The 16,038-nt window shown below is 45.3% G+C and overlaps 1 protein-coding gene across 3 annotated transcripts in view; it reads left to right on the forward strand.

Annotated features, from left to right (window-relative positions):
* The window catches only part of PREP (prolyl endopeptidase), a 113,808-nt gene that overhangs the window by 68,707 nt on the left and 29,063 nt on the right, over positions 1 to 16,038 (forward strand). For all 3 annotated transcript variants that reach the window (XM_032338933.1, XM_032338931.1, XM_032338932.1), the window contains one exon: positions 4,114 to 4,217. In XM_032338933.1, coding sequence (XP_032194824.1) covers positions 4,114 to 4,217 — 104 coding nt within the window. The remainder of the gene's footprint in view (positions 1 to 4,113; positions 4,218 to 16,038) is intronic.

A 16,038-nucleotide genomic window follows, 5' to 3' on the forward strand; every position in this document is an offset into this window, starting at 1 on the left:
GTGACTCCCCTATTCTTAACAAAAGCCAGTGTCCCTAAGGGCCTGTAAACCTCCTGCAAGGACTCTCTGTGACTCAGGAACAAGCTCCTCATTACCTGGGCAAGAAAGGGCTCACTGACCTAGTGTAAAGTGACGGTTCCATGCCAAGCAATGAAACACTCTCCGTGACTATTACGGCTGTGAAGTTTGAAAAGTTGCAAAGTACTGCCAGGCAGTTTCTAAACAAGCTCTAATTAGCTGTCGTAATGCTTTGTTCTTCCCTTTTGTCTTGTCTTACTCATTTTGCCTCAGTCTTTCCCTTTTCTCCCTTTAATGCAGTTTTTCAGATCTAAAACCAGAGAATAGGGCTTCTAGACTCAGGCCTGCTGGTCCAAAGTAAAAATAGCCATCAGAGCATGAAACTAGATCTCTCAAAAGCAAGAAACTGTCAGTGAGTATATATATACATCTAGGCACATACATACCAGAAGCTCTCTCTCCCTGGTCTCTGAAGATTAGCTATCTACTACTGCAGTAAACAACAGATACCAAATTCTAAGTGAAGCCTCGGGGCCAACAATAACTCCAGCTCCGGCTGTTAGGACGTGTGCATCTGGCCAGTGGGTGCCAGGTGACCCTGTTTCCCATGGAGGCACACAGTGAAGACTGTGTCTTGAACCCAGGCTATTTAGACTTTTGTACCTTGGATTGAACTTGGGCGACCACGAGCAGCCAGGGCAATTTGGAACACGATGCACTTACTCCCTGTGGCCCAAACCACTTATTGGTTGATCTGATTAATTTTGTATTCATGGAACCCCAGAGGGTTGTCTAAGGTTAGCTCCAGACAGACTCACACCTTGTAATAATCCAGTATAGCAAGTCCCAGGTGCATGGCTCTGGGAAACAGGGATGAGCAAAGAAGCCTTTGCCAGACTGTTTGGGAAAGGCACAAAATAAAAAAATGTAAGACTTAATTTTTCAAAACAGTTTTAGGTTCACAGCAAAATCGAGGAGAAGGTACCAGAGATTTCCAGTATACCCCTGTCCCCGCATCACAGCCTCCCCCACCAGAGTGGACAGTTGGTACATTGCTGAAACTACGCTGACACATCGTAAGCCCCCAGAGTCCCTCGCTTACATTATGGCTGACCCTTGCTGTTGCACATTCTGTGGGTTTGGACAAATCTGTAATGACATGTATCCCTCATTATCGCATCCTATGGGATATCTTCACTGCCCTAAAAACCCTCCATGCTCCCTCCGTTTACCTCTCTGCTCCCCCCAACCCCTGGCGACCACTGATCTGTTTACTGTTTCCACGGTTTTGACTTTTTGCAGAATATCTTATGGTTGGAATCATATGGTATTGGCTTCTTTCACTTAGAACTAGGCATTTAAGTTTCCTCCATATCTTTTCAAGGGCTCAATGGCTTATTTCTTTTAACCCTGAATAATATCCCATTGTCTGGATGTACCGAGGTTTATTTACACATTCATCTTCTGAAGGACATCTTGGAAGCTTCCCAGTTTTAGCAGTTACGAATAAAGCAGCTATAAATATCTGTGTGCAGATTTTTGTGTGGACATAACTTTTCAACTCCTTTGTGTAAATACCAAGGCGGGCAAACATTTTTAAGACTTGTTTTAGTTTCCACTTAGGTTTTTTTCTTTTAATAACATTAAAAGCCACCCAGGTGGGTCTGTCTGGATCATCTTTTAGGAAAAAGTTCTTTTGCCTTCTCTGTACATACCCAGTTTTCAAGTCCTCTGATTTTTCTTTCACAGTCTCTCTCAGAGTATCTCCTTTCCTCTTAATTCCCACTCCCATTTCTTTTACCTCCTTACATTTACTTTGGATTATTGGGACTGTATGAGCCGATCATCCCTGCCTTCTTCCTGTTACTAATAGGGCTTTGTTAAACCTCTCTTTTCATCAGGAGACCCAACTCCTGGCCTTAAGGGACTTCCATTACCCAGTTCTGTCTTCACCCCTTAAACGTGGAAATTAATTTCCTAGAGATCACCTGACCAGTCCTCTCTAGTCTGTGGTTCTAAGGTGTCTTCTCCAAACCCACCTCCCTTGGACTTAGCAAGCCAAATCAGACAGGACACAAGCATCATTAGATAATAGGGATTCACATTATGTGAATGTGTGATGGGCTCGTCCAGGCTAACCCAGATGGATCTGTAAAGAGAAAGTATTGATCAAATGTATTAAGCCTTGTCCGGTCAGGTTTAACCCAGCCTCCTCCACGGTGCCACTTTGGTGCAAAACAGAAGGGCAGAAGTCGGGTTCTTGGCACCCTTTCCCTGCATAGTAGCCAGAGCCTTTTGCCTACTTACTTCATTTTGCTGTTAGAGGATGTGACGTCTTAGTTCTTCCGGATGAACAGGCATTTAGAGTACATTTCCAATTCATGGTCTTTCACAGAGGAATTTGTCTTCTAGTACTTTGGTGGCTTGTGTAAGGTCATTGACGGAGCACCTGTCACAGGTGGGGGTGATGGCTGCCTGGGCCCGTATCATTCTCTGGGGTGCAGGCTGCTGTGGTCTAAGGTGAGTCAGGGGCTCAAATGGTACCTGCTTGGTTTGCAGTCTTTTTTGTTAGTTGTTTGGTGGTCCCAGCTTGGTTTTCTTCTTCGCTTTTTTTTTTTCTTCTTTTTTTAAGATTCATATGTTTGTGTGTTCTGAGGAAGGGGGCAAGTACATACTGATCTAGAAACTTTTCAGAAATTAACATATCTCTGAAAATAGCCTCACCCTCATGATTACATTCATCTAGACAAGGACACTATTTAGTATTTGGTACATTAGAATGTATGCCTCCCCCCACCCCAAAAATGTATACCCTGAATGTAGTTTGGAACTACTTGCTGTACAAAGACAGATTTCAACAGATATCCAAGTATGACTTAAACTAGGAAAGGCAGTACTTTGGTCATATTACTTACCGTCTATCAATATTGGTCATACTTCCTGTTATAGTACCTTGAAATAATTTGTCTGTAAGCATGAGACTTGCGATGGCATTCATAGAGATCAGCAGTCGTGCTATTAATGAATGTAAACGTATTGGGGGTGCAGAATGTTGTTTCTCATCGGCTCATGAACCACATGCACAGAGGAGTTGAGAAGAAAGCCAGCCACCCTTATCATATATGATCAATCAATTCGAATGTGCCCTGTGGGAGTACCATTTTAGTTTCTAGTTTTCCAGCAAGTATTGGGATCACTGAATTGATTTTTCATATATTTGACAGCATATGCTTAAAGTATTGTGTGGGCGGGTTGTTTCCACACCAGTCACTGTGAATGACTAATTCTGTTTCATAAACCACCCCAGTGTCATTGTTTCCAAATAGTAACATCTCATTTTACTTATTGTTTCTTTGATCAAGTTCTTCCCTGTTAGAGTGTAATAGCATTAAATTCAGGAAATGGAATTTTAATTAGGGATTAAATAAGCTGGCATTCTTGGTGTATATTCATTAATTTGTGCTGCACACAGTTAATGGGATGATCAGAATTTTAAAAGTAACTCGAAAATGGTACCTGGCCATCTTGAGTCCCTGATTGCTATCCACATGTGTGTCCGCAGACGGGTGGCCATCGGGTACCCATGGCTACCCGTCTGGAGCCCCAGAGTTCCCAGCACAAGACCCTGACTGGCTGTTGACTGTGGGCAAATCGTTTGAGTTTTGCGTCATACTCAACCTCAAAGGTAAAATGGCCTTACATGAAGTTTCCCGTTTTCTTTGACCTGCACTCCTACGCGACCTGGCATAGGCACAACCTGTTAAGTTTCCACCGTGACATTTTTCTGCCTCTTCTCATACTCAACAGAATGCTGTGGAATCTTCTAAAATGCCCTCGCAGGTTACAGGTGTAAGAAGGAAGGCCCGATGTGGTGGCGATGAGCAGGAGGGAACACTGCATGGCATCCCCTGCAGTGGGCCGTTCTCAGCTGTCTTGGTGCGGGGACCCTTACTCTGCAGCAGAGAATACCGCGATCCCTCGCTGATGCTCCTCCCATGCTCTTCATGGCATCTGGCTGTGCCGTGTGACCCTGGCCGCCCCCACTTCGTATCCAGTGAGTCTGTGAACTAACCCAGGATTTCCGCTTCCTTCTAGGTATCATTTATCACTGTGACCTCACCAAAGAGGAACTGGAGCCACGAGTCTTCCGAGAGGTTACGGTGAAAGGGATCGATGCTTCCGATTACCAGACAATCCAGGTATGGAGCGTCTACGAGAGTTAGAAAACCTGACTTCCGCCCGAGCCAGGCTGTCGCCACCCTAGTGTGTCAGGAGCCGCGGAGGGAGCCGCGGAGGGAGCGCGGGTAATACAGGCAACAGGTGTTTTCGGGGCTCCTGCTCTCCCTGGGCAGGGAGCCGGGCTCGGTCCTGCCCTCCTAGAGCTTGCAGCTTCTGCTCCCCCAGCAGCTTCTCTCGGTGAGCCGCCGGAGCCCCTGTGGGGGGATCTTCCTGCAGGAGCTGGCGAAGCAACACCGTTTGTCTGCTTGCCTGAGAATTGGCTAGCCCAGGTCTCGTGGTGTCCCAGGTAACAACGCAGATCTGCTCTGCACAAAGTCTTTCCTCAGGCGCTTGGAGTCCGTCTTTTCCACCTGATGGTCCCATGTACTTGTGCCTGGTGCAGACGAGGCACTCCACAAAATACTAGAATGAATGACAACTGATTAATCGTCATGGCACCACAAGTTCCATCTCTGGCCGCCTGTCCTTTCGGGTTATGAAGCTCCGTTTTTGCATTTCCAGCTCCCCAGAGGTACTGAGTCTCCCAGAAACTGAGTCACTTATTGATTGAGGACGTAGCATGTCTGACCCTTTGCAGTGAGAGGTCACCTGTAAGGTATCAGGTATTTTATCAGGCCTCTCCCACCTGGAGGACCAAACCACACAGACCACAGACTGGGAATCCGAACCGAGTGTAGAACAAAGAGTGGATGCTCCCACAGTGTTTCTCTCAAATTCAGCCTGCTGAGTTACCCGTCACCTGTCTAGAAATGGTCTGGATGGTGAGCTACATCTATATCATAAGTAAAGTGTTATTTACAGAAACCCATGGTGGGCCAGATCTGGCCCAGGGCTGCAGCCTGTCACCCCTTGTTCTAGGTTTTGGCAGGTTTTGGCAAACCGGCCTCTGGTTTTGTGGGAGAACAGCCACGCCCATCTGTTGACATAGTGCCTGTGGCGGGCTTGGTGCATTGATAGGGTGCGTGCAGCAGGGCCTATATGGCCCACTTAGTTTTTGTCCCTCTGAGAAAAAGTTGACTGATCCCTGGTCTATATTAAAAAGTACTTATAGGGGTGCCTGGGTGTCTCAGTGGGTTAAAGCCTCTGCCTTCAGCTCAGGTCATGGTCCTGGGGTTCTGGAATCGAGCCCCACATCGGGCTCTCTGCTCAGCAGGGAGCTTGCTTCCCCCTCTCTCTCTGTGCCCGCCTCTCTGCCTACTTGTGATCTCTGTCTGCCAAAGAAATAAATAAAATCTTTAAAAAAAAAAAAAAGTACTTATAAAATCCCAATGTTCTCGGTATATGCACAGGTTCTTTGTCACGAAGCTCTTTCGGGCCTGCAATGTGCATGTGCTCATTGGGTGACATAGGATGAGTCACTTAACCTCTCCAAGTTTTTTTAGAGGTGATCTCTATTTTGCAGGATTCCTCTAGGGTTATATGACATGATGTATATTTTGTGTCTGGCACATAGAATATAATCCATTTTTTCAGTCAGTATTTGAAATAATATAACATACTGTTAGTCTTCTGTATATCTGTTTTGGCTTGCTGCTGCTTTCATTTTCAAGGTGAGCCGTTGCCCGGAGAGAGATCCTGTGGGAACCAGTAGTCCGTCTGGCACTTACGTGGTTCGCTCATTCACCTAGTCCTGTAGTAGACTTTAAAAATCATTATTAGGCTGTCACTCTTGTCTATTAATCCTTTTCTCCATGTATTGGAGATCTGTCCCTATCAAATGTCACATGTCACTTTCCCAGGGCCTGTGTCTAGTCTTTGCCTCAGCAACCTCAGGGCCAGGGTGTGTGTGTACACACCATCACCTCTCCCATCAGTAATGCCAGGGCGGCCCAAGCAGTACCTGCTGACTGTCCCTTTTCTGCCCTCGAGGGTCCCGCATTGGCTGCCCTAGAATTGGACAGTCACCCAAGAGAGACCCTGTGTCATCGCCTCATCTTTTTTTTTTTTTTTTAAGATTTTTATTTATTTATTTGACAGACAGAGATCACAAGTAGGCAGATAGGCAGAGAGAGAGAGAGGAGGAAACAGGCTCCCCGCCGAGCAGAGAGCCCTATGCGGGGCTCGATCCCAGGACCCTGAGATCATGACCCGATCTGAAGGCAGAGGTTTAACCCACTGAGCCACCCAGGCGCCCCTCATCGCCTCATCTTGACTGTTCAGCCCCTCAGCTCTATTAGAAAACACATTATTTTCTTCTCCTTTCCAGCGTTCTCCGAATTAGTGCTCAAGTCTGCAGTTATCTTGGGGTTTGAGGAGGGAGGGGCACCTATAATAACACCAGGGAGGCAGCTGCTTACAGGGAGGTTACTCTCCTCACAGGGAGGGAAGGGGAGGGGACAGTTGGGAGTTGTAGCCATTCTTGTCCATGCTCGCAGTAGTGATATTCTTGATAAATGCTACCCAGAGACACTAGTTACCAGCTAATCTGTACCGTTCTCTTTTATAAATGAAAAGATAACTCATTACACCTGAGCACATGCTCAGCAGAGTAGAAATCTCTCAGCCACGTGGGTAGCCCGACATCTACACATCTAACCAGGGAAGGGACAGGCTTGGGTGACGCCGGTGTGTGCAGTGTCACACAGCTGAGCTCCTCTGCCTGGCTCTCTGCTTCACAGAGAAAACTTCCCTGATGTTGAGCTACTGGATGACAACCTTTTGTTTTTACCACAGCAGGAGGGAAGAAGAAGGGGAGAAAGATGGTAAATATTTAAAAGTAGCTAGACAGAGCACAGGTGCATCCCACATGTCAATGCGCTGCTCCTCATTTCCGGATTTTGACAGCGGAGCTCTGCCTGTGGACAGAGTAGTTGCAGAATGCCAACAGCAGAGTTTCTGCCTATTGATTGCACACAGCAGACATCTTGCACTGAGTTACCAAAACAGAATTCTTTCATCGTTTACGGGTGCCTTGGAAATGCTCTTTGATATCCCAACACCACAACTTCTGTCACTTCAGCTCCGTTGTGCGATGGCTTAGAGTCACGTGTATCAGCAGAACCTTGACGTGAGATGTGAGCGTGACAGATGTCCTCACGTTTTGATTAGGCTCTCAGCGGTGTTGCCAGCGATGACCTAACCATTGTAAAAGCAGGCCTTGGAGAGGGATTAGTGCATGACTGGAAACCGTCCTGACGGTGTGTTATAGCATCCACAGCATTTGGGCGGGGGAGGAGGTAGATTTTTGTTTTCAGTCACGTTAGGGTAATGTCGCTTTTGATTCCTCTTGACCCTGGTGTTCGTATTCATTCCGTATATGATTTAAAAAGAAGATCCTCTGGGCTGTCTGTGATCCCTTCTTACATTTTGTGAGGCATGTTATTGTTGGGAGCAAATCCTGCAGCATGGATTACGCTGCGTGGTTAGTCAAATGCAATTAATGGTGGTCATGACCACGTAGAGCTACCTGCTGGGACAGCTGGTAAGACAGACCAAGACGAGGAGAAAGAGAAGGTCAGAGAAACACGTGGCTAATTAGGCCACAGAGGGCTATTCTTGTGTGTTGTACATTCCCAAGACCCAGCACATCTTGAATTTGGGTTGGGGGTGGTGGTGGAGGGTATGGCATCATATTCTGCTGACAGACATAGAACAAAACTGTATAACCTTTACCTATTCCTAACTGCAGCTGCGGGTAGAAAGTTGATCTTTCTCAAGAATATAATTTTGAAAATCAGATCCTGGGAAATTGTTTCTCTTCCAATCAGGGGTACATATAAAAATTTAGTTTTAGATGGGGTTATCAAATCTGCACGTGTCTAATCCTTTTTCCCTTTTTTATTGTGAATGACACGTCCACATTATATTGATTAGAACCTCTGTGCCCCTCTCTTTACAAAGGAGCTGACAAGCCGTGGGAGACTGTGGACTCTGAGAAACAAACGGAGGGTTTTGGAGGGGGGGGGGAGGGATGGGTGAGGCTGGTGGGGGGTATCATGGAGGGTATTGCATGGAGCCCTGAGTGTGGTACATTAACAGTGAATCTTGGAACACTGAAAAAAATAAAATTAAATTGAAAAAAAAAGCTGAAATGCTGAGCATTAGAAATTACATTCATAAGACAAGTTTGGTAATAAGTGATTTACGTGAAAAAAATCTGTCTACCTTTATGACCATTAATGTATTTTAAACAAACATTAAGTAACAGGGACATTTTAGTTAAATTTAGTCCATCAACAGGTATGACCTGACCTTCAATGCCAATGGTACTGTTTGAATACAGAGAGTTTCTAGACCCAGGACATTGACCGTGGGAAATTTAAAGTCAGACTGGAGAGTTGAGACATACAGATCTGAAAGGTCAGACACTGCCAGGGTATTCTCGGGTGAGCCCAGGCAGGGTTCAGCCTTCGGTCAGTGCTGCGGTGTTGAAGACACAGGAAGGTGGGCGCTGCCGCTGTCCCTAGTTCCCCATGAGACTCCTGACCAGTTTTACCACCAGCCTCATTTGGAGACTGCCTCTGCCTTTCTGCCTTCTCATGGCAGGTTGATTAATAATTTCACAGCAAATTCAAGAAGGGAATCCAGCCCTCAGCATCCCGTGCAGTGGGCTGCCTTTTGTCGTTTGTGGATGGACCAGTGTTTGCACCACAGTGGAATGTGGTAGAAGGAGGAGCAAAGTGCACCTTTTGGTTTCTCAGTATCTCATTTGTCCAGCCAGGCTGAGGGATTGGCTTTTTTCTTTTTCCATCCCCAAAGGAAAGACAAAATTTATGGAGCTGAAAAAAAAAAAAAACAAAAAAACACAGTGAACGGAGTGTACTATGAATAAACTCCCATTAGCGACAGTTTCCACATTTCATAAAAGACAAAAAATTGGGAAGGAAAGTCCAATTTTATGGGTGAAAGCAAACACTGTATTATGAAAATAGTAAGAATCATAGGTATTTAACAGATTGAACTGTCTTGATTCCTATTTTCTTATGCTTAGTAGGGACTTTGCTGAGGTTTACCTTCTGTAATGCATACAAAACACCAGGAGCATCCCAAAGGTGTTTGCTGGGTAACTGAAAAGAAATGTTAAAATTAAATACTTCTTTGGGTTTACCAAGATGCCTTGAGGTAGAGGGAGTGTGGGGATTTTTGTCTTTAATTTAGTGTATTTTTTTTCTAGCCTCGGTGCTAGCTGGTGTGTGGTTGCTAGCCTACACAGGCTTTGCTGTCCAGAGAACACGTTCTCAGAACATTAATTAGTCTTTTAACGTTTGTTAACTTCTGTGCTGAGCGCATGGGACATCCAGTTCTTGGATTTTGACTCATCCACATCCCCAGTGAGCTGACCATTGAACTGGTGATAAGGCTTCTCCGTAGCACTGTGTTCTCATGGTTGCCGGGCAGAAATGTTCAGAAATGCCAGTGAAGAGTGACTGCGGGGAGATTTTCCCAAAGAACGTTTTGAGGGGTCACCGTGCTTCCAAATGACGAGGGAACTGCTTTAAATTGCTGCTGGTGATTTAGTGCTGGAGCACCCCAGTGATCTGAGGCATGATTTTCACCGCAGCATATTCTCGCATGAACAGACCCCCCCACCCTTCCTTAGCACTCCGTCATGTAGGCGTTCTAGACTGAGGGTATAGTGTTCATCTTCAGAGGGTGCGTGTTTGGGTCTCTTTCCCCTTTTCGTATCAGCCATGTTAAAATAATTTGACTGCAAAGGTTGCTGAAGAGTTTTTTGTTGTTTTTTTTTTTAATAATAGAAAAGTAAGTTATGGGGACCCAAGTCAGTGCCGTCCTCATAGCATGGTAAGTAAATCCCCTTCCTGTTTTAAAAAGGACTTTACTTGCAGCCATCTGCAGACAACCCTCTTTGAGTAAAAATCGCAAGGTGGCTTGAGAACTGAGCAGTCGGTCCCCAAAATGAGAAGCCTGGGGAGGTTTCTTGAGCCTTCTATGTGAGGCTTTGCTGTGGCAACATGGGTGAAAGCCAGGCTGTGCCGACCTTGCTCTGAGCTTCTCTGAAACTGCACTGAGGAAGCGGAGACGGGGGCCAGGACAACCAACCATAGAACCCACCCTGGTGACTGAGAGCCTGAGGGGGGCGGCCAACAAGAAGCCCTATTGCTTGGCCCTCCTGCGGGGGACATGGTGAGCCAGCAGCAGGCATGTTTGCTCAACTTATTTTGTGGCGACATTAATGAGTTAACAGGCGTTGATGCTGTTTGAATGGCTCAGATTCACTTCCTGGAAGGCCATCTAGGTTTATTGTTCTTTACTGTATCAGAGGCCCTGAACATCAGAGATCTGGCGACCTGTAAACTCAGTACCGCAGGAGACAGCGGTACTTCTTGGAGATTTCTTCTTCCTTAGTACACACAAAATTTGTAATATGTACCTTACAAATTATATTACATTTCTTAATCTGTACATTACAATGTATCTGATATCTACAGATAAAACTGAGTTTGCTATAGTATGGAATAGAGTCATTTAAATAGATTCAAATTTTGTTTACCTGGTTCTAAGAGTCACGGCTTTTGAGATCCATAAGGGGCACCTGGGTGGCTCAGTGGGTTAAGGCCTCTGCCTTCGGCTCGGGTCATGATCTCAGGGTCCTGGGATCGAGTCCCGCATCGGGCTCTCTGCTCAGCAGGGAGCCTGCTTCCTCCTCTCTCTCTCTGCCTGCCTCTCCGCCTGCTTGTGATCTCTCTCTGTCAAATAAATAAATAAAATATTAAAAAAAAAAAAAAAAGTTGCAGGTTACTGAGCTTTGATGATATGCAGTGGGTCAGTTTCAGGTTACTCACTGCTAATAATTAGCTCCAGCTCCTTGCTAGAAAACGATCTTGGGAAAAGAGCATCCTATTTCATTATCCTATAGAAAACAGAGTAGCATGCAGCTTCCTTCTTGTTAGAACTGAATCAGTGGCGTGGTATCATCTATGAATGGTATGTGGGCAAATGGTAGTTACCTTTTGTCATTTTGATGATTTTTGTTTTTAAAAATGAATCTGAATTTTGGGGCACCCAAATTTTGGGGCTCATTTGGTCACGTGCTCTTGGTTTTGGCTCAGGTCACAATCTCAAGGTCTTGGGATTGAGCCCCATGTCAGGATCCACACGCAGCGTGGAGTCTGCTTCTCCCTTTCCCTCTGCCCCTCCTCTCTCTTAAATAAAGGGATAAATCCTTAACAGAATAAAAATGAATCTGAATCTCAAGATTAGATCCAGCTGTGAGCACCAGGAAACATCAAAACAACCACGACTTAAAGAAGAGAGACATTTATTTCCGTCTCAGAGAAAAGCTCAGGAGGAACCAGTCCAGGGTGTCTGATGGTACCCTCAGTATCTAAGGTGCGAGGAATCTGCGCTCCGGCTCTCTTGCTGCTTTATCGCACTTGGCTTCTGTTCCCAGCATCTCTTCATGGTCCTTGAACTCTTCTGACCATGCAGCCCCATTATATCCACTTTCTAGCCAACAGGAAGGCAGCAGTAGGGAAGAACAGGGCAGCGGGGGAGGGAAGGTGCATGCCAGCTGTCTTAGAAGCATGTTTGCTTAAAGGTGACATGTATTCTGTCTGCTTTCACCTTCTGGTGAAAAAGTACTCATCTAACCCCATCCAGTGCAATGAGGTTTAGAGATGTCGTTTTAGTTCCAGGAAAAAAATATGTGCAGCTAAAAATTAGGGCCTTTTTGGGGGGAGGAAACAGGGGAATAGATTAGCAATCTGTCACACAAGACAAAACAGGACTTCAGTAGAAATTGTTGGTGTGGATGGGGAACCTGGGGTGGCCCGGTTGGTGAAGCCTCTGCCTTCCGCTCAGGTCATGATCTCAGGGTCCTGGGACTGAACCTGGTATCAGGCTCCCTCCTCAGCAGGGAGTCTGCTTCTCCTCCTTCTGCCCTGGCCCCTCTACTTGCGTTGTGCTTTCTCTCTCTCATATAAGTAAATAAATGAAAATCTAAAAAGGAAATTTTTGGTGTCGACCCTGAGACCAAGGAACCCAAACACCACCTGGTGGCCAGCTGCCTAAACCTCAGGGTCAGGATTAGGAAAACAAAGACTGAAAAGGTGAATATTCAAATGTTGTAATTACAGACAGCAGAAATCAGGTACTACAAAGAGAGAACACCCTTTAAAGAGGTGCTTCTCCCATGAAGAAAGACCTTCAATATTGCTTCCAGAACATGATCATATGTATTTCCTGAGTTCTGGCCTTGACTTTAGCAGAAGTGTAATGTAAGGCACAAGATGGGACTCTGAGAATTAGAATAGAGGTGAAGTGTAAGGGGTCATCTCTGGGAGACTGAGGAAGCCAGGTAAGCTAGGGCCAGGTGGCTCTCCACATGTTTGACTCCATGGGAAGTCCATCTCCCAACCACCCCTCTTGTGAAGTATGTGGACCCAGGCCATCCCTGAGGACCTGCTCGTTAGAACGGAAACATAGCATGCATCAGCCTCCGAGGAGGGTGTCAAGCCTCTAATTTCATAGCTGCCTCTTCGCTTTTTCCTAGGTGATCTGTTCTACCACTAATATGTTTTTGGGCTACGGACAAAATTGTATGCATTCCAGTTGTATATACCTTAGAGTTCATATGGTTGAGACCTCTCATTTTACAGATGAGGAAACTAAAAATCAAGGCAACAATGTAAATAATTGACAGAATTCAGAGCTGTGCTGATCTGTACACTTCGTTATCAGGATGAATTATTTGCACACTCTATAGCTCAGGTTGTTGGTTTTTTTTTTCCCCCCCCACCTTTAAAGTAAATTTAGACTAAAAGACTTCTGAATTCCTACACCTGCTTAGCTTTAAAAGTATGTTTCTGCATCGTGTAAGTATACAGCGATTACCTCGTAAATTCTTATAGAACCTATTCAACAATGAAAATACTCCTTGTGTGAAAAGAGACACTAAACGCCCAAAAATACATCTTTAAAACTGCTTATAAATATTATGATTTATTTTAGTGTTCACTTCTAATCTTGTTGCATGTTAATGGAGATTCATTTCTTTATCCATTTATTATCATATATGATATATTCGCACACATATACACACATACATTGTGTTTTAATCAGAGGAGTTTTATGTAAGTCTTAAATGTTGATTGCCACATGGCAGCTTGAAACTCCACTTAAAAGTGGAATGAAACTTGAAGTGTTTATGGCTTTTCTGTTGTCATCTTATCTCTGCTGGACCTCCCCCAAGATCATACTCAGGTTGGCACTGATGCCAGTACGGGTATCAGATTGCTTCAAACTCAAATTCAGAAGAATGTCCTCAGATTTATTTTGGAAGCGCTAGCCCAAGACCTTGGCTTCTTGTGCCGTGAACCTGGAAAGACACTTCTGTGCCCAAAGGAAGCAACCTTCTCAGTTGCTTTTTCTTAGACAAGTACACCCATTCCAGTGTCTGTCCATCATTTCTGCCTTCTTAATGGGTGAAGTTAGATTAAAAGTTCATAGGATTTGGTGGATATCTAGAAACTGGAATCTTAAAAGTGCTTAGATTTTCTCTGTGCTGAGAAGGCTCAATGGGAGAGAGTTGGAGGAATTTTTCTCTGCTTTTCTGTGACTGTCTCCCGCTTAAACCCCAAGGGTAAGTCTTTATGTAGGCTGCCACCTAGACAAGTGTTCTTTGGCTTCCTGCTCTGCTCTGTCTTTTAGGGCAGATGGGGAGAAGAGAACGTAGGAGCTTAGTGTGGTCTCTCCACCTGCTCCATAGTTCTTCCCGCCCCTCCCCTTTGCCTGCATTACACTGATGGCCGATGGATGAGCGACTGAGTAAAAATAGACCTGGCACTCCAGATACTCCATTATCTCCCTGGAGGAAAAGCTGTTACAGCCTAACTTCACTGGTCTGTGCAGAAGGAAGGAAACATGTTCCATGTCCATAAGTATGACCTTTTGTTTGGGGTCAGGTATACCTTGACCTGGGTTTAGAGAAGTAGGCTTGATCATTCTCTGTTCACTCCCAGTGCTGACCAAGTGTAAGTGGTAGATTAGAAATGCTGTCATAGTGGCAAACATGATGGCAGAACATCACCAGGTAGAAGGCACTGTGAGGGTACTAAACAGGGGCACACACAGGTTCATGTGTGGTCATTGTCTGTGTCAGGTGTGAGCTTCTCTCCCCAGTTCTTGATGCCCTCTTTCATCCAGCCCCGCAAAAGTGCTGCCTCGCTGCCCCAAGTCCCGACCCCAAATACTCGGCTTCATCAAGGCTTAACTCCCAACCAAGCCCTTGCCGGCCATATGCAGACTCACCTCTGCCTGGTTCTCCTTTCTCCATGCTCTGTCATTGCACTATTCTTTTTCCTTACCACATTTTCTGAAGTTCTATACAATTTGAGTACTCAACCAAGTCCCAACTTCTATAGAAGCTTCTCTTCTTGTTCCTGGCCTGGGAAACTCAGTCAAAAGCAAAAGACGGGGAAAGGGGCTAGTGGCGCTGTTAGTTGGAAGTAGAGCAAGGATGTGGGCACCCCCTGTGCCAGGCTGCATGCCCATGTCCTCAGCACCTCCTTGCCTTTCTTCCCATAGTCAGGACTCCCATGATTTCCATTCTTGAGCTGAAGAGGCTGCAGTGCAGGGAAGTTAGACGAGTTGTCCCTTATCACACGGTGGCACAGCTGGTGCTATCAGCCCTGAGGAGCTCGGCCAGCCTCTCCCAGTTGTCCCAGTTCACCAGTTGAGTCCCCAGAGATAGGTGGTTCTGTGTTGTCATGTAGGAACTGATAGGAAACCCTGTGGCCTCATTAAGACCCTAGAGAAGGCTTTATTGTTCACCTTGGTTAATGTCTCAAAAGAAGGAAATGTACATTACCTAGTATAGCTGTACTGATAAATGCAGCCCATATAAATTCCTAATACACTTAAAATCATCTGCTAGTTTGTTCTGCTGAGTTAAGCCATAGCTGGCCAGCCTTGTGTCCTCCCTGCTCCAGCTGTGTTCGTGTGTCTACATGTATATGTCTATGAGTGGATATCAATATTAATTTGCCTATAATTTGCATGTAAACATTTTTAAACAGAGAATATGCTCTTTGATCCCAGATCGGATAGTGGGTAATTCTGAAATTGACTCTCAAACAGAAAACTATTTATGGTGCACGTAAAAACTATCATGTATATGCTGCCTTCATCAGAACCCTGGGGCCTTCCATGTTTTGCATAGGATACAGCTAGTTCAGCTCCAAAGTTTAGTGTCCATATAGCTAATTTAAATATTTGGAAAAGATTAGAGAAGAATACAAATACTCTAAATTGTGGCTGGTGCTTTGCTAGGGAGTCTGCAGATTGGACTGTTGAAGTGCCGACTTTGAACCATTGCTCAGAATCTGCAGAGAGGAGGGACCCAGGAGTGTTGTAGGGTGTTGCCGGCACCATGTCTGCTCCCCTGCCTAGACTTCCACTCCTCCTCTAGACCATGTACAGCTGCCAACAGGTGTCTTCCTCACCTGCCATCAGAAGTTGGTCAGCCTTGTTGTGGAGAAGTGAGATAGCGAAGAGAACCAGTTTCGTTCATCCAGTCTATGTGTTTATTAAGAATTTACTCTGTGCCAAGCATTGCATTAAACAGTGACCAAAAGAGCTGTGGTCTTTGCCCTTAAGAGGAGTACCTGCAGAAAGAAAACAACAACAAACCAAAAAACACAAGTGAACAGAATATAAACATGGAGATTTTGCAAGTTGGTGAAAGGGCCGTGAGTGAAATAACTAGGTCCGGGAATGACAGTGTGAATTGGGTGGTCAACCAGAGTTCCCTTGTGTTATGTCAGTGGAAACATAAAAGCGATGTTCAGGGGAATTAACCAAGTTGAGATGCGTTAGACCAAA

The sequence above is a fragment of the Mustela erminea genome, chromosome 4 (assembly GCF_009829155.1).
Source record: "Mustela erminea isolate mMusErm1 chromosome 4, mMusErm1.Pri, whole genome shotgun sequence".
In the NCBI taxonomy this organism is placed as follows: Eukaryota; Metazoa; Chordata; class Mammalia; order Carnivora; family Mustelidae; genus Mustela; species Mustela erminea.